Genomic DNA, 18,321 nt, shown 5'->3' with positions numbered 1-18,321 from the left:
AAAATAGTGTTTACAATACAGCAGTTCAGGCATTTTTATAAGTGAAGTATGAAGATCAAGTAAACTTATAACTATTTAAAATACTATCAATAGACCACTTTCGAGTTCATCCGTCACCGGCAAAAACTCGTCAATTATACACGCCTTTATGACGTCATTTACCAGATAGAGGGGCTCGCCTGTATCCCTGCACTATTTACATTCATCAAGCGTCTTAGTGATCGTCTTTGTGCAGGATAAACTAGAAATAATGGTTGCTCTTTAGGTACTTACTGACAATTCCCTAATGACAGTAGTGTTGATTGTCAATTTTGAGAATTCAATTTGCCGAATAATACATACAATATAGAATTATAGTTTTCCAACCACTCGCTCAACATTGGAAGGGAAGTGACGACGCCCCTAAACGCACAAATGACGATGATAAAGGCGCGTATACTTGACAAGTTTTTTCTGGTGACAGATGAACACGAAAGTGGTCTATTGAACAATAATGATAAGTGTCAATCATTTTTGAAGTAAAATAAAAGATTTATATCACTTGTGATTATATTATGCAAGTTGAACTAGTTTTTACCTGTTATAGAAACTAACCTTTACTTGACTAATTTGTTTGGCACAAGCTGCCTCTAGCTGTTGTACAATGACTCTTATCTTGGCTACCACACCTCTTGGCGTGGCTTCAGCTGCTCTGAAATATTGCTCATAAATATCTCGAGCTTGATTCTTCACCTGAAACATGCAAAATTTATTATAAACTTATGTTGAAAGCTTTATCCTCTAATTCCAGAATAAGTTTGAAGACTTAAAATCGAATTTAAAATGATTAAAAAGTAAAACACAAAAATACTGAACTCAGAGGAAAATCAAATAGGGAAGTCCATAATCACATGGCAAAATCAAATAGGGAAGTCCATAATCACATGGCAAAATCAAATGACAATACACATCAACTATAGGCTTTTAAGAGCCTGAATTGCTCACCTTAATTTTTTTGGTTAAATCTCTCATCAATGATTATTTTGGCTTTACAATTTATTTAAATGTTCTTTGAAGCATCCTATTTTCTTCAAAAGCAAAAAAAAAATCAATCATTTTCTCCTATGTTCTATTTTAGCCATAGGAGCTATGTTTCTTGACATACAAGGAAATAAAATATAAAACTCATACTAGATACTCTGAAACTCATTTAGCCTAAGTTTGGCTGAAATTGATACAGCAGTTTCAAAGGAGAAGATTTTTTAAAGTAAGTCAACATGATGAACAAATTGTGAAAAAAGTCTTTAAAGGGCAATAACTCCTTCGTGCCAGGTGAGCTAAAAAGGAATGGACAACAACTGTCAAATTCCTGACTTGGTACAGGCATAAAGTGCACTACTTGCACGTCTACATTTTGCATGTTTGATGGAATTCAGTCTGAATTTTCAAAATGATAGGAAACTTAGATCAACAGACACACTAACAAATTGATATCAACATAAATGGTCCATGTTTTGGTAGTGAAACCACAATTACAAGTCAGATCAAAAACTAAAACAACATATGCAGGAGTGTAGTAAATGTATGCAAGTTTAGTGGGACTCAGATAAGTTGTTTCTGATGATATAGATTGAAATAAAATAACGAGACAATGCAAGATGACAGTACACATGTTGTGTTTATAGTAATTACCTTTGTTTTTATTTCTTCTGTCTTTGATTTAAATTTCTTACTCTTCTTTCCTCCCCATCCTGTCGAGAACTCTGCTCCCAGGGAGGTCTCTGCTGTAAATGAGTGTTTTGTACCACGATTTGACTCAAATATAAACCCTGGTACATCTTCCTTTAGAATGGTGGACTGAAATTTTAGAAAAAATGTAAATAAAACTTCTTCTCTACAATTTATAGTTAGAATCATATCCGTTTTATCTGTTATTTTGTTTCTAACCTGGAATTTGAGAACAAAGATATCTAACATTAATGTCAGCAATTTCATCTATAATACAATAGTGATCACTGGGAAAGAATCATTAAATCATTAACTTACCATATTTCAGCCCAAAAAAATATCTTTCAGACAAAAATCCCATTCCTCACTCAATCATCTAAGAAGTAACAATATTCATCCAATTACACAATTCTATAATTTATAATCATATTAACCTGCTGACCATCTGCATTATGTATATGTAACTCTCCTTCTTTCTTACAAGACAAAGACCAATTCCCAATGACCAGTCTAGGTGAACCAAGATGAGATAATAAAGGTTGGCTGACAGTTCCACTCTTGATCAAGCTACGAGCACGCTGTAATTTTTCCAAGAACTCCCCTCTGTTTTCTGAACTGTCTGACCCTCCTTCAGGGCTCCCACTGGAATACATTGTAGCTAATTTACTATCTAATATAAATCTAAACCATCCATTACTACCATTAGACAGCTCTAGTGCTGCAGCATCACTCCAGAGATATAGACAATCACGTCCACGTACAATACACCAGTCTCTCCAATGGTAGGGTCTACCCTGTACAATCTCTGTAGCATCTTCTAAAGAGCCATCTTCCTCAACCTGCAATATAGTTTAAATAGTTGCAGCAAAAGAAACCAGGTGGGAAGCTAATTTCTAAATAGATAAAAGCTTCATTGGAATACTTAAGTGGTGTATGTTGGCAGATGTATTTTCCAATAGCCTTGTATATTCTTTATACTTCTGATTACAAAAATATTATTGATAAAATAAATAACATGCATATGCATTTTCATGTTTTTAGAAGATATCTTATTACTCTGGTAAATTAATCAATGAGAGATAGATTTATTGTAGAAGAAATTGAAATGTCCATGTGTATAAACTACACAGAGAACAATAGCTATATAGTTGTATTTATTCAATGAGACAGTAAAACTGACAAAAGTTTAATAGATTGACCAATAGAAGATTACTCTGTGGAAAAGTTTCATTTGGTTGCAATAGGACTAATCTATAAAAGAACATGAAGTTTTAATTAGTAAAACAAATATACCTTTTCTTCCATGGCTATGGCTCCTTCCTGTTCTTCCATAGGACCAGCTATGCACTGGACCCTACCAAATAGTCCCAGTCTACCAAAATGTTCTAGAAAGACATCTTGAGATTCCTGGCCTTTCTTCATCATGTCTTGTATGATGTTCAGTACTATCTGGTGGTTCTCATCCTCATCCTGGCAAAATAAATCTTATTTCAATGTCAATCAAATATTTGATCTTATATGAAAGGTAATGTGTTATATACCTGTTGAATTAATCATTGACTGGCCATGGCAAAATAAACATGAGTGCAAGTAAAAAATATATCTGAAAATCATCTGAACTCAGTGTCTGTTTACACCTAAAATGTTTTATGCAGTTTAATGGTGAAGTATCCAGTATTTTGTAACTACAGACCTTAAGTAATTTTGGATTTTTAAAATAAATATTAAGGTACATTGTACTTCACTTCCCTTGATTACAATATGATCAAATTTACAACATACTAAATCTTTATCTACTATTTTAAATGTTTGGTTTATTTTTTGAATGTCTTATGCTGAGATAAAATATAGCAATTTATTGTTTTTGTACTAATTACTAATTCCATAATCTTTTGTATAATATTATTCTCATAGAAATTGGAAAACAATTCATTCCATACAATAGAACTTGATTTGAGCCATCTCTCCCATTGAAGACCACATTGAATTTCTATTTTCAAAGAAATATTTTCGGATTTATTTGTACAGTCATGAACGACTTCCTCTCAAATGAGGTACCATGTATTAAGAGTCTTTTCATCTATTTTCAGATTGGCAAATAATATTTACAGCTATATTGAGAACAGACAAACTAATTGAGGGCATAGCATATATTAAAATATCAAAAAGAAAATTTAAATCATGTTTGTACATTCATAAGTCTAGATAAGCTTAACTTAATCTTTGTTATGAACATATTTCTTTTCCTAGGATAAGCTTGGTACTGGTAATTTAAAAAAATCTTAAATTTAATTTCCTTCAAACTATATTATTACCTCATGATCCAGGACATTAGTCATGACTTCAGTGAGGGCAGCAGCAAAGTTAACAACATTCACCTCGGGATTAGACAGTTCACATATCAATGTGTTGGTGACGTAATGTATCATCTTTTTCAACAATGATAAACAGGATTTTCTAAAAGAAAAGTTTTATCAATATCAATGCAGTTTATATTATGAGAAAATCAGAGACACCGTTTAACCTCAAATAGATTCACTCTCACAATTTTTTTTTAAATTTTAGATTATGAAGCTATTACTTCCTTTGAGATTATTGTAAATATATTTCAACTGTTTCTAAAGGATCCTAAACTTATAAGGATATGGTTATTAGATACCTGTAGTTATTACTTTTCAAGAATTGAAAGTCAGTTTTAAAAATTGATTCAGTCACTCATCAACCTGATGATCAACAAGCTGCATTTTTTGGCAACTAGTTGATACTTTTGTTTACTTGGTTTTAAGGGTCTTTCAGTGACATCATACTTCCATCTAGAAGTTGACTTCTGTTGACATTTTATTTGACTTATTATAAAAGGAAATTGAATCCATAAATATAAGAACCTATACATGTGAGCTAACAATTTACAAAACAAAACATGCATAGCATTTTAAGTTTGATTATGCCCATTAAAGCTATATACATATAATTAAAGAATCTTACCTAACTGAAGGCAACATAGTACTTTGAAAGACATTGGTAAATACAGGTAATAATTGTTTGAGATATATAGGGGCTACTTCAGGGTCTCCTTTAGGTTCATTAGATTCTTCCTTCTCCTCTATTGTAGAATCTTCCTTTTTCTCCCTCACTACCTCTGGCACAGGAGGGACCTCTGGAGGGGTTGTTGTAGGGGATGGGGGAACTACTGTAGCAGTTGTTGTCACTGTTGTAGTTGGTGGCTCTCTACTGGTGGCTGCAGACATCCAATCTCCTGATTAACAAAAAGGTTGTTCAATTGTGCATCAATTATAACATCAATGAAGATTTTCAAAACATGAACAAACAGGTAATACTAAATAAGCTTTTAACACATGCATTTAAATGGAAAAGTTGTACAGCAGAAGTGTTAGCAGACTAGAGAATCTGAAAAATATTTGTGATCTTGAAATTCAAAATAACATATGAAATTTTTCCTTTCTATGGTAAATGTTTTCTTTACAATTTTGTCTATGATGAACAAAAGGTATACCCTCTCTGTGATTTTCAATTTTACAGGAAACTAAAGAAAGGACTTGTAAAATATTTTTGTAATCTTAATCTTAAAAGGCTATCTATATGTGATTTCAACTTACCAGGAGACTGGAGTATCTGTATGACCTCTCTGTGACCTTCATCTCCTCTTTCTCTAGCTTTATCTAAAGGAGTTTTACCATCTTCATCCCTAAGTTCTGGATTAGCACCATATCTAAGCAATGTCTAAATGAGAAATACAGATAACTAAAATGTCTGCTATACATTTTATCATTTAACTTTAAAATTAATATTGAAAATGATAATGAACTTCCCAATACTTCCTTTATAAATGAATGACAATAGCTGCAATGATTTGGAATTTGTCAAACTATATTCCACTCTAGTTATTTCAAGCATGATTGACAAATCAAGTATTTGTTTGATAAACAATCGTCAGTTTTCAATTTGACTGTTACAGGATTTTTGTATTAGGTTTACAGGAATTTCTCATTACATTGAAGACCTGTTGGTGACCTTCTGCTGTTGTTTTTTTCTATGGTCAGGTTGTTGTCTCTTTGATACATTCCCCATTTCCATTCTCAAAATTCATACTGTTAAACATTGTTCACCTACCTTAACAATCTGTGGTCTTCCAAAACAAGCAGCATAATGGAGAGATGATGATCTCAATCCTCTGTTGACATCTGCTCCCCTCTCACACAGAAACTCAACCTGTTAAAACCACAAAAATACTGTACAGTCAAATTAAATAAAGAAAATATTTAAAATTTGCTATGTAAATAAGATTTTTAAGCAGTATTTTCAAAAGATTTCTCATATGGGGATACTGCTTAAAGGAAATTTGGCAACATTTTGACTCCATTTTCCCCAACTATACTAAAGTGCCAAGTCATCTTTGCCTTTGAGTTTTAGTTTTCTCAGAGAAAAATGGCCAACCAGAAATAAAAATTGAACAATAGGCTTTTTTTTTTAAATCTTAATGGCACCAAATGAAAAACATTAATAAGGAGACTTTTCATTTATTTTTTTGCAATGTTTGTTTAAAATCACCCATGCAATTCCAGAGATAAATATTAGTTTTTTTCCTGGATTTTCATTGAAAAATATGTCCCCTCAAAGCGTTCATGTTTACCATTCCATTACACAAAATAAGGGTCAAACATTTTCCTTGTTATTCTGAAGGAAACTTAAAAAATTGACAAATCAAAGCCATTGTTATTAGCGGTAGTTTTTTATCCAATAGGATTCAAATGAGAATCTTTTATAGGATTTTTTTTCACACATTATTCTAGACAAATTACTAAGAGCAGGCAATTCTTGATAAATATTTTGAGATAATCTACTCACCATTTCCTGAGTTCCGAATGCAGATGCCCAATTAAGTAAAGTCTGCCCAACATCATCCATAAAATTTACTTCAAATCCTGGTTAAGAAACAATAGCAAATTAAATTTTTAAACATGACACATAGGTGAACTTGTTTATATTTCCCTCTCGATTCAATATTTCAATGTTATGTTCTTATTGTAATAGGACTTAGATTCTCAGTTTAAATATATTTAGTAAAGAATATCATTACGTTTTTAATTCTAACTTGCTTCTAAAGAAAAGAATTCTTAACAAACATTAATTTTTCATAGAATCAATTTACCATTATCTACTGCATCAATGAGGGCATCTGTATCTTTACTCCTAATACAATCAATTAGCTGACGATGAGATCTTTCTCCAGAGCTGTCCATTCTACGTAAACTAGAGATCCTACTACTTATACTGGACACACCAGTTTTAGGGAGAGCTTTCCTTCCTTCAAATAACAGGACCAGTAAAAGGTCAACTAAACGCATCGTGTCTAGGCAACATCTGAAGAAAAAAATATGTACTGAAAACACAACATTTAAAATTTCTTTCTGTAGTCAAATAATGGTGTCAATCAAAATAGTCTAACTGCATCATTGTTCCAAATAAATTGACAACTAAACCAAGCTGATATGCCATGCCTGCTCTACAATTATCATGCTATCAATTAAGAAAATTAATATATATATTACTTTAGATAATCAGTATATAAAATTGTCAGCCTCGATGAATTTACCACATTTGTACATGAACATGAAAATGTGATATATAAATCTTTAAAAATAAAATTACCTTTCATCTCCTTTCAGTCCACTTTCAATAGCATCAGGAAGATCTGACCTCAAAAGGTCATGGGTTATACCCGGTGAACCCCGACATAAGGTTGACAATAAACTTATGACAGTTGATATACTAGGACTAGACTTTGATTCTGGAGTTTTTGCCCCTGGCGTGCTTGCCAAGGAAACATTATGACTGGTTTCACCAGCTCTCTGTAATCTTTGTAAAAGTTCATCTATAAGTCCATGCTGAGCTAAAGGAACAGGATCTACTCCTTTACGGGTAAATCTATCAGCTAAAGATGCAAAACATCTTAAGGCTCCATCTGCTACCTGTTTAAACATACAAATGTTATTAATCAAAGATGTTAACTTGGTCTGTCTTTCCTACTTCATCAATGTTATTATGTACTTATAAGCAAGCAAACTCACACCTTTTCTATATTATGATCATGTTGATAAACATTGTCATGTAACCATGAAAAATGTATTTACTCATTTTCAGATTATAATTGAGTAGTTTGGTATGTAGCTGAACTATTTTTTATTTTTTTAAAAGATATTTGAACATTATATAATATAAAGGGATCTATCTATAATTATAACATGTATAAGACTGGAGGCCTCACCAAATACATCATTCAATTCATTATGACATGTGAAACATGAAAATATAAGAACAAGTTATCCTTTTATTGTCAAGCTCTGAATCGTCTTAGATACTTTAAGGGCATACAATAAAGTTTTGATCCCGTATTTAGTTTTATGAAAATTTCCATATAGGCTATTTTTTGCCTGATCAAATCAAATGAGTAATAAAAAATAAACCTTCATGTGCTACTTTTTGAGTAAAATGAGTCGAAATTTTGTATATTTGCTCATAATTTGGATTTGTGGTCGAATTTCCCTTTTCAAAAGAAAGCAATAACATTTTTGTTTTTAAAGATAAACACAAATTGTTTTTTGTTAAATAATTTGTAATTTCTGTATTTTGTAAGTATCCTAAAAAAAAACTATTCAGAAATAACTCATATTAATCAAATGGTTATGAATTGAGAACCAGATGCTCCGCAGGGCGTAGCTTTATACGACTGCAGAGGTTGAACCCTGAACGGTTGGGGCAAGTATGGACACAACATTCAAGCTGGATTCAGCTCTAAATTTGGATTGTGATTAAATAGTTGACACAGCATAGGTTTCTGACACAGAATGAATGTGTTCTAATGAACTTAAAATTTTTATTTTCTCTTAGAGCAATTCACTATGCTGTTGAATATTAATCCTCTCAAAAAACTGTTTGAAGAAATTTTCTTTTTATTTATGAAATTTCAATTGAGAAAAATTTAACCCAATTTTTTTAATCACATCCCCCTTTCCCTTATTCCAAAACTAATCTCAATTAAAATTTCTAATGGAGTTTGCAACAATAACTACTCATTTAAATACATCATAAAATATTAAGATGTAAAAAAACTACTTGTTATCACTGAATGTTAAAGATTATTTTAATTTATCAGTTGGTAGTAAAAAGTGAATATACATTGTATATTGTATATAACAAAGATTTAAGTTGATTCTGGACAAAGAAAGATAACTCCAATTAAAAAATATTCTTGCTATTGCACAATATTGTGCAATTAGATATTTCTTGCTTACTATTCTGGACAAAGAAAGATAACTCTAATTAAAAAAAAAATTGCTATTTCACAATATTGTGCAATTAGATATTTCTTGACATTGTGCAATACTGTGCAATTGAAAAGACTTGCTATTGCACAATACTTAATATAATAATTTTAAATCCTGATTTGGACCAACTTGAAAACTGGGCCCATAATCAAAAATCTAAGTACATTTTTAGATTCAGCATATCAAAGAACCCAACCCATTCATTTTTTGTCAAAATCAAACTAAGTTTAATTTTGGACCCTTTGAACCTTAATGTAGACCAATTTGAAAACGGGACCAAAAGTTACGAATCTACATACACAGTTAGATTCGGCATATCAAAGAACCCCAATTATTCAATTTTGATGAAATCAAACAAAGTTTAATTTTGGACCCTTTGGGCCCCTTATTCTGTTGGGACCAAAACTCCCAAAATCAATACCAACCTTCCCTTTATGGTCATAAACCTTGTGTTTAAATTTCATAGATTTCTATTCACTTATACTAACGTTATGGTGCGAAAACCAAGAAAAATGCTTATTTGGGTCCCTTTTTGGCCCCTAATTCCTAAACTGTTGGGACTTAAACTCCCAAAATCAATACCAACCTTCCTTTTGTGGTCATAAACATTGTGTTTAAATTTCATTGATTTCTATTTACTTAAACTAAAGTTATTGTACAACCAGATGCTCCGCAGGGCGTAGCTTTATACGACCGCAGAGGTTGAACCCTGAACGGTTGGGGCAAGTATGGACACAACATTCAAGCTGGATTCCACTCTAAATTTGGATTGTGATTAAATAGTTGACACAGCATAGGTTTCTGACACAGAATGAATGTATTCAAATGAACTTAAAATTTTTGTTTTCTCTTAGAGCAATTCACTATGCTGTTGAATATTAATCCTCTCAAAAAAATGTTTGAAGAAATTTCCTTTTTATTTATGAAATTTCAAATGAGAAAAATTGAACCCAATTTTTTATTCACATCCCCCTTTCCCTTATTCCAAAACTAATTTCAATAAAAATATTCTAATGGAGTTTGCAACAATTACTACTCATTTAAATACATCATAAAATATTAAGATGTAAAAAAAACTGCTTGTTATCACTGAATGGTAAAGATTATTTAAATTTACCAGTTGGTAGTAAAAAGTGAATATACATTGTATATTGTATATAACAAAGATTTAAGTTGATTCTGGACAAAGAAAGATAACTCCAATTAAAAAAAATTCTTGCAGATATTTCTTTCTTACTATACTGGACAAAGAAAGATAACTCTTAATTAAAAAAAAAATTGCTATTTCACAATATTGTGAAATTAGATATTTCTTGCCATTGCACAATACTGTGCAATTGAAATGACTTGCTATTGCACAATACTTAATATAATAATTTTAGATCCTGATTTGGACCAACTTGAAAACTGGGCCCATAATCAAAAATCTAAGTACATGTTTAGATTCAGCATATCAAAGAGGCCCAAGAATTTAATTTTTGTTAAAATCAAACTTAGTTTAATTTTGGACCCTTTGCACTTTAATTTAGACCAATTTTAAAACTGGGCCAAAAATTAAGAATCTACATACACAGTTAGATTTGGCATATCAAAGAACCCCAATTATTCAATTTTTGATGAAATCAAACAATGTTTAATTTTGGACCTCGATTTGGGCCAACTTGAAAACTGGGCCAATAATCAAAAATCTAAGTACATTTTTAGATTCAGCATATCAAAGAACCCCAAGGTTTCAATTTTTGTTAAAATCAAACTAAGTTTAATTTTGGACCCTTTGGACCTTAATGTAGACCAATTTGAAAACGGGACCAAAAATTAAGAATCTACATCCACAGTTAGATTCGGCATATTAAAGAACCCCAATTATTCAATTTTGATGAAATCAAACAAAGTTTAATTTTGGACCCTTTGGGCCCCTTTTTCCTTAACTGTTGGGACCAAAACTCCCAAAATCAATACCAACCTTCCTTTTATAGTCATAAACCTTATGTTTAAATTTCATAGATTTCTATTTACTTATACTAACGCTATGGTTCGAAAACCAAGAAAAATGCTTATTTGGGTCCCTTTTTGGCCCCTAATTCCTAAACTGTTGGGACAGAAACTCCCAAAATCAATACCAACCTTCCTTTTGTGGTCATAAACATTGTGTTTAAATTTCATTGATTTCTATTCACTTTAACTAAAGTTATTGTGCGAAAACCAAGAATAATGCTTATTTGGGCCCTTTTTTGGCCCCTAATTCCTAAACTGTTGAAACCAAAACTCCCAAAATCAATCCCAACCTTTCTTTTGTGGTCATAAACCTTGTGTCAAAATTTCATAGATTTCTATTAACTTAAACTAAAGTTATAGTGCGAAAACCAAGAAAATGCTTATTTGGGCCCTTTTTGGCCCCTAATTCCTAAAATGTTGGAACCAAAACTCCCAAAATCAATACCAGCCTTCCTTTTATGGTCATAAACCTTGTGTTAAAATTTCATAGTTTTCTATTCACTTTTACTAAAGTTAGAGTGCGAAAACTAAAAGTATTCGGACGACGACGACGACGACGACGACGACGACGACGACGACGCCAACGTGATAGCAATATACGACGAAAATTTTTTCAAAATTTGCGGTCGTATAAAAACCAAGAATAATGCTTTTTTGGGCCCTTTTTTGGCGCCTAATTCATAACCTAATGAAACCAAAACTCCCAAAATCAATCCCAACCTTTCTTTTGTGGTCATAAACCTTGTGTCAAAATTTCATAGATTTCTTTTAACTTAAACTAAAGTTATAGTGCGAAAACCAAGAAAATGCTTATTTGGGCCCTTTTTGGCCCCTTATTCCTAAAATGTTGGGACCAAACTCCCAAAATCAATACCAACCTTCATTTTGTGGTCATAAACCTTGTGTTAAAATTTCAAAGATTTCTATTCACTTTTACTAAAGTTAGAGTGCGAAAACTAAAAGTATTCGGACGACGACGACGCCAAGTGATAGCAATATACGACGAAAAATTTGAAAAATTTTGCGGTCGTATAAAAAACTATTTAGTTTTATAAAATTTGGTTCACATAATCTCCCTGCAAAATGAAACAAAATGATGTTTTAACCAGATGCTCCGCAGGGCGTAGCTTTATACAACCGCAGAGGTTGAACCCTGAACGGTTGGGGCAAGTATGGACACAACATTCAAGCTGGATTCAGCTCTAAATTTGGATTGTGATTAAATAGTTGACACAGCATAGGTTTCTGACACAGAATGAATGTGTTCTAATGAACTTAAAATGTTTGTTTTCTCTTAGAGCAATTCACTATGCTGTTGAATTTTAATCCTCTCAAAAAAATGTTTGAAGAAATTTTCTTTTTATTTATGAAATTTCAAATGAGAAAAATTGAACCCAATTTTTTTAATCACATCCCCCTTTCCCTTATTCCAAAACTAATTTCAATTAAAATTTCTAATGGAGTTTGCAACAATAACTACTCATTTAAATACATCATAAAATATTAAGATTTTAAAAAAACTGCTTGTTATCACTGAATGGTAAAGATTATTTTAATTTATCATTTGGTAGTAAAAAGTGAATATACATTGTATATTATATATAACAAAGATTTAAGTTGATTCTGGACAAAGAAAGATAACTCCAATTAAAAAATATTCTTGCAATTGCACAATATTGTGCAATTAGATATTTCTTGCTTACTATTCTGGACAAAGAAAGATAACTCTAATTAAAAAAAATTGCTATTTCACAATATTGTGCAATTAGATATTTCTTGCCATTGCCCAATACTGTGCAATTGAAAAGACTTGCTATTGCACAACACTTAATATAATAATTTTAGATCCTGATTTGGACCAACTTGAAAACTGGGCCCATAATCAAAAATCTAAGTACATGTTTGGATTCAGCATATCAAAGAACCCAAAGATTTCAATTTTTGTTAAAATCAAACTGGACCCTTAGGACTTTAATGTAGACCAATATGAAAACAGGACCAAAAATGAAGAATCTACATACACAGTTAGATTTGGCATATCAAAGAACCCCATTTATTCAATTTTTGATGAAATCAAACAAAGTTTAATTTTGGGCCCCGATTTGGACCAACTTGAAAACTAAGTACATTTTTAGATTCAGCATATCAAAGAACCCAACTGATTCATTTTTTGTCAAAATCAAACTAAGTTTAATTTTGGACCCTTTGGACCTTAATGTAAACCAATTTGAAAACGGGACCAAAAGTTAAGAATCTACATACACAGTTAGATTCAGCATATCAAAGAACCCCAATTATTCAATTTTGATGAAATCAAACAAAGTTTAATTTTGGACCCTTTGGGCCCCTTATTTCTAAACTGTTGGGACCAAAACTCCCAAAATCAATACCAACCTTCCTTTTATGGTCATAAACCTTGTGTTTAAATTTCATAGATTTCTTTTTACTTATAATAACGTTATGGTGCGAAAACCAAGAAAAATGCTTATTTGGGTCCCTTTTTGGCCCCTAATTCCTAAACTGTTGGGACCTAAACTCCCAAATTCAATACCAACCTTCCTTTTGTGGTCATAAACATTGTGTTTAAATTTCATTGATTTCTATTAACTTAAACTAACGTTATTGTGCGAAAACCAAGAATAATGCTTATTTGGCCCCTTTTTGGCCCCTAATTCCTAAACTGTTAAAACCAAAACTCCCAAAATCAATCCCAACCTTTCTTTTGTGGTCATAAACCTTGTGTCAAAATTTCATAGATTTCTATTTACTTAAGCTAAAGTTATAGTGCGAAAACCAAGAAAATGCTTATTTGGGCCCTTTTTGGCCCCTTATTCCTAAAATGTTGGGACCAAAACTCCAAAAATCAATACCAACCTTCCTTTAGTGGTCATAAACCTTGTGTTAAAATTTCAAAGATTTCTGTTCACTTTTACTAATGTTAGAGTGCGAAAACTAAAAGTATTCGGACGACGACGCCAACGTGATAGCAATATACGACGAAAATTTTTTCAAATTTTGCAGTCGTATAAAAAATAGGAAGCCATGCCCTCGTTTTCAAAATAAATCAGTTTGAATGATCAAAATCAGTCAGAAAATGCATCTTTTTTCCGATATGTCACAGTTTGACGTTGCAAAATTAACATTTTACGTTAGCAACGTCATTACCTCCCCTGTAACTATATCATATGATATGAACATGAACAGTTGAACTTATAAATAGACTACTGACGTATTTGTACTACCAAATGATAAACAATATTCCTACGACTTTTGCCATTTGGGAAATCTAAACTACCTGTCTTTAGAGATTTTCGGCGATAAACATTTCATGCAATTGTTCTTTGACATCTTATCAAAAAGCACAGGTCATACTAAACTACACAATGATTCCTAATGAGCACTACTTCCTATGTGTAACTTCAAAACTTTAGGATGATTCGACAAACATTTAAGGTTTTTCTGGTCATATTGTTTGTGATCCAGAATAAAAAGTATTTAAAACGTGTTCAATTAGTTATATATGTACATGTATACAGTAACATAGTAGCCAGCTAGAAAATAACAATGGCAGGTATTTCAGCATTTATTGGGTAGAACACAAATCTAGGGTGCTTGCATAATGCAGCTTAACTGTATAATGATCCAACAGCTGATTCAGCCGATAATGAATTTCCGATATCATGAAAGATTCACAATACAAAGTGAACTTCCTATGCTTAATTGAGCCCCTAAATAAATGTGAATTGTTAAATTTTATTCAAATTTGTCAAGACCAAAGTTTAATATGTTTTCTCGTACGACATAGGAAATACTGAATAACAGACGGGTGTTCACACAATTTAAATAAAATAAATATACTGAAACTGTTTACTATCGATTAAAAATCCAGAAGATGACAGATATATCATGTATGATGATGACACTGTCAAAACTGTGTTGTTTATAATATAAATTCAAGTTCTTCGTGTACATATTGTCAATATTTCATTTTATTATTTCAAAAAAAAACTTTGGTGTAAAAAATTCAGGTAACGGCCCTGCACTTGCAAGTAGATTGGCTTTTATTTAGAGTTAAATGTGATTTTGGTGGTAAAAATATATAAACTTACAAATTGATCATCATGTTCAAGAAGATCAGACAGTGACATTACACATGTCTCCAAGGATTGGTCTTGGGGCTCCATTCTACCACAGAGACGAGAAACTACAGACATTGAAGAGTGTAAGGTATCCTTATGAACCTGTGATCCATGCACTCTGATAAAGGTGAGAACACACTGTAGTCCTCCTGCATCAAAAACAGCTCCTGATTCTCTGGTACACATTCTCTCCATAACCTATAGAAGATAGTTAGAGTGGTGATACATGTAAAGTTCTAGCTAACAGCCTAGGACAGAGGGACAATCGATAAAATGCTAAAAAGTATGAAATATTTTTTAAATCTTCAAAATTTTGTAAATTTTCCAAGACATTCATTCAATAATTAATAACTAGCAGTTATACTTAAGGTTCTCCCCAGATATTTTACATAGCATCCTGGTAAAAAAGGAAATTTGAAATACCATTATGTTTACCACAACTTTACAACTGTCAGTATAACAAATTTCTCAAATTTATTAAAGAAAATACTCTTTTAAAATCCAAAATATTTCCCAGATTATTTTTTGTTATAACAACCTATTCTTGATTTATATTTATAAGTTTTATGAAATTCATATTTTAATAATTGCTAAACAGGATTAATATAAAATCTTTGTAGAATAAATAATATACCAATCATTTGGCCAAAACTAAAAGGTTATCTCACTATCTGTCATATATAAGGTTAATGAAATGACAAGAATTTGTTCTGCCATTTATTATGTAATAATCATATTTAAGTTTAGTTATCACATTTAATCAAAGCTTATTGTCTAGAATAAACACAAGGACTTACTCAAATCTGTGAAGAAAGGGATTAAAAACAGATGATTCATATCAGGGATCTATTACAGCATAACATGGAATAAAAGGCTTAACAGTAAATTACAAATTTATGCAACAAAAAAAGTACACATGCATATTTTCACTCAATTCATTGGATTTGACAAGAATGAAATACTTAACATGCTTAACTTACAACTTTTAATATTTTTAACTGAATGATATCAAGACAATGCAACTGCAAGACATGTATATATACACTTATTGCACAGGGTTACCTACATTGTACATGTAGCATTATCTAAAGAAGACCTAAGTTTTAATTCTAGGATGGATTTATCAAGTCTGACTGAAGCATTGTTATTCCAAGGGTACCTGTTAAACTTCATACAATGTTGTTGTAAGGAATTTCAAATCCAAGTGAAATAGAATTCGAAGGGATGACACTTGGCAAAACCGTAAAAAGTGTATATAAAAACATGGTGAAAAAAAACATGGGCAAATTTCCTAAACATTTACCTTGATGCATTGTTCAGACAAATCTCTACTGGTCCTTGATGACATTTCAACAATTACCAGCCTATTACATAAAGCTTTTATAGCGCCATCTACAGCAACAATACGCCTGGTGCACTCTGCCGATACATCTAGATAGTAAGTAATGGCCCTTGCTGTCACCTCAAGTACATTGTCTGGAGCGCACTCATCCAAGAAGATACGACATAAAGCTGGCAGAAATGTTCTTGGTGGACAACTGAAAAAAAAACAGTTTCTTAAAAACATGTCTTCTCCTTCTTTAATTCGTATACAGAAAAACACCAGCTGATTGATTGTTACTTTCCGGCACATGCCTGATATAACAATATTGTTAATGGTTAAAAATATATTTTTGATTTTCATACATCTTAAGAATTATAACTTACATTAAGCCATAATAAATAATAGGTTTGTTTGCCCAAACGCTACCTACCCAGAAAAAGCTGCCTACTCAAATTCTTTTATTGTCCTGATTTGAAGAAGTTTTTTTGTAATCAAATAGGCATGAAGACTTATAAATATCTGATACTTCAATTTCTTTTTTTGAAAAAAAAAAGAAAATGCCTACCTACATTTGACCTACCTACCCACTGTCTCAACCTTTGGGTAGGGTTTGGGCAAAACAAAATATTTTTAAATGTGGCCTTATTTGTAACAGCTTTAATAGACCCTTCAAAAGATATCTGAAATAATTAAAATTGTGAGATTTACTAGTCCTAAGAGCACGTACACCAATCTTTGGACAAATGCTCTAACAAATATGGGGCAAGAGAAACCAAATTTATTTTGTAATTTTCTTTTTGACAATTGAGGTTTTTTTAAACGAGTGCTCTACATATGACAACATTTGGTTATATCTTAAAAGATTTTATAATGTTTTAATGGACATAATATATATTATACATGCATATATATTATATATATAATTTCATAGTTTACCTTTCAAAAACTCTGTCAACATTGTCAGACATCAACAACAGCATACACAGTTGTTCTAGGGCAATCTGTTGCATATCTCTCTCGTCTCCCTGTCCCATCTGCAGCCATTCTAACAAAGTCTCTGGGTCAAAGTCTGCCATTATGTCTGGGGGTCTGGTTTGGATTACCTTTGTCTAAACTAAGTTTAGACCTCTGAGGTTGAAACCCCAGTAGGGTAACCCCCTTTTCTGGTTAGGTCAGATAAATAACTTTACTCCAATCTATCACGTTTATGAGTACAATATGTCACACGGAAATTCTTTGTGACTAATGAATGAGCACTCGAAAGTGCATGCATTCGTCGTAGCAGTGCAAGGAAATTATCTGATCATACAGCTTGAAACCGTCGGACTTTCTTCCGTGTCAATTGACTGAACACACGGACTGGAACAAGATATTGTGTCTTTTGTCAGAAATTTTAAAACATTTCCAATAAGCTATCTCCTACTTTAGCTATTTAAAGAAAACAAAGGAAGGCACTTTTGTTTTGTTCTTCACCTTCATAAACTATTTATAGCCTCGTTGTGATCGCAACATCCGGTTCATAATCTAAACACCGGAAATGCTAAAAAGTAAAATTCCCGCGGATTATAATTTAATCTTTGCCTTGTAAACAAACAATTAAAAGCTTCCTAAAATAATTATACTTCATCATTTTGTTATCTTAACATTTCTTTTTACATTTTTTAAAACATATTCACTTCTGAAATAAAACATATTAGAAAACTGCAATTCATTATTTTTAGTCACCATGTGAAAAACTTGAATGTTTTAAATATATTACGGACACCTAGTGGTCCAAATAAATCAGAAGTTAGTTTTGACTTTTCCACCC

General features: G+C 31.8%; 1 protein-coding gene across 2 annotated transcripts in view; it reads right to left on the bottom strand.

The window, feature by feature from the left end:
• Nucleotides 1–18,029, bottom strand: part of LOC134712452 (E3 ubiquitin-protein ligase HECTD1-like) — a 39,195-nt gene extending 21,166 nt beyond the window's left edge. For both annotated transcript variants that reach the window (XM_063573988.1, XM_063573989.1), the window contains exons 1-14: nucleotides 17,448–18,029; nucleotides 16,491–16,725; nucleotides 15,158–15,385; nucleotides 7,378–7,697; nucleotides 6,878–7,089; nucleotides 6,574–6,650; nucleotides 5,839–5,937; nucleotides 5,325–5,448; nucleotides 4,693–4,963; nucleotides 4,023–4,164; nucleotides 3,001–3,177; nucleotides 2,142–2,546; nucleotides 1,672–1,836; nucleotides 595–732 (exon numbers count right to left, since the gene is read on the bottom strand). In XM_063573988.1, the coding sequence (XP_063430058.1) occupies nucleotides 595–732; nucleotides 1,672–1,836; nucleotides 2,142–2,546; nucleotides 3,001–3,177; nucleotides 4,023–4,164; nucleotides 4,693–4,963; nucleotides 5,325–5,448; nucleotides 5,839–5,937; nucleotides 6,574–6,650; nucleotides 6,878–7,089; nucleotides 7,378–7,697; nucleotides 15,158–15,385; nucleotides 16,491–16,725; nucleotides 17,448–17,587 (2,733 nt within the window). In that variant the 5' untranslated portion in view covers nucleotides 17,588–18,029. The remainder of the gene's footprint in view (nucleotides 1–594; nucleotides 733–1,671; nucleotides 1,837–2,141; nucleotides 2,547–3,000; nucleotides 3,178–4,022; nucleotides 4,165–4,692; nucleotides 4,964–5,324; nucleotides 5,449–5,838; nucleotides 5,938–6,573; nucleotides 6,651–6,877; nucleotides 7,090–7,377; nucleotides 7,698–15,157; nucleotides 15,386–16,490; nucleotides 16,726–17,447) is intronic.
• Between the last annotated feature and the right edge of the window lie 292 nt (nucleotides 18,030–18,321).

This window comes from Mytilus trossulus, chromosome 3 (assembly GCF_036588685.1).
Source record: "Mytilus trossulus isolate FHL-02 chromosome 3, PNRI_Mtr1.1.1.hap1, whole genome shotgun sequence".
Lineage (NCBI taxonomy): Eukaryota > Metazoa > Mollusca > Bivalvia > Mytilida > Mytilidae > Mytilus > Mytilus trossulus.
Note: the sequence above shows the minus strand (reverse complement) of the source record. Positions and strands in the feature narration are given on the sequence as shown.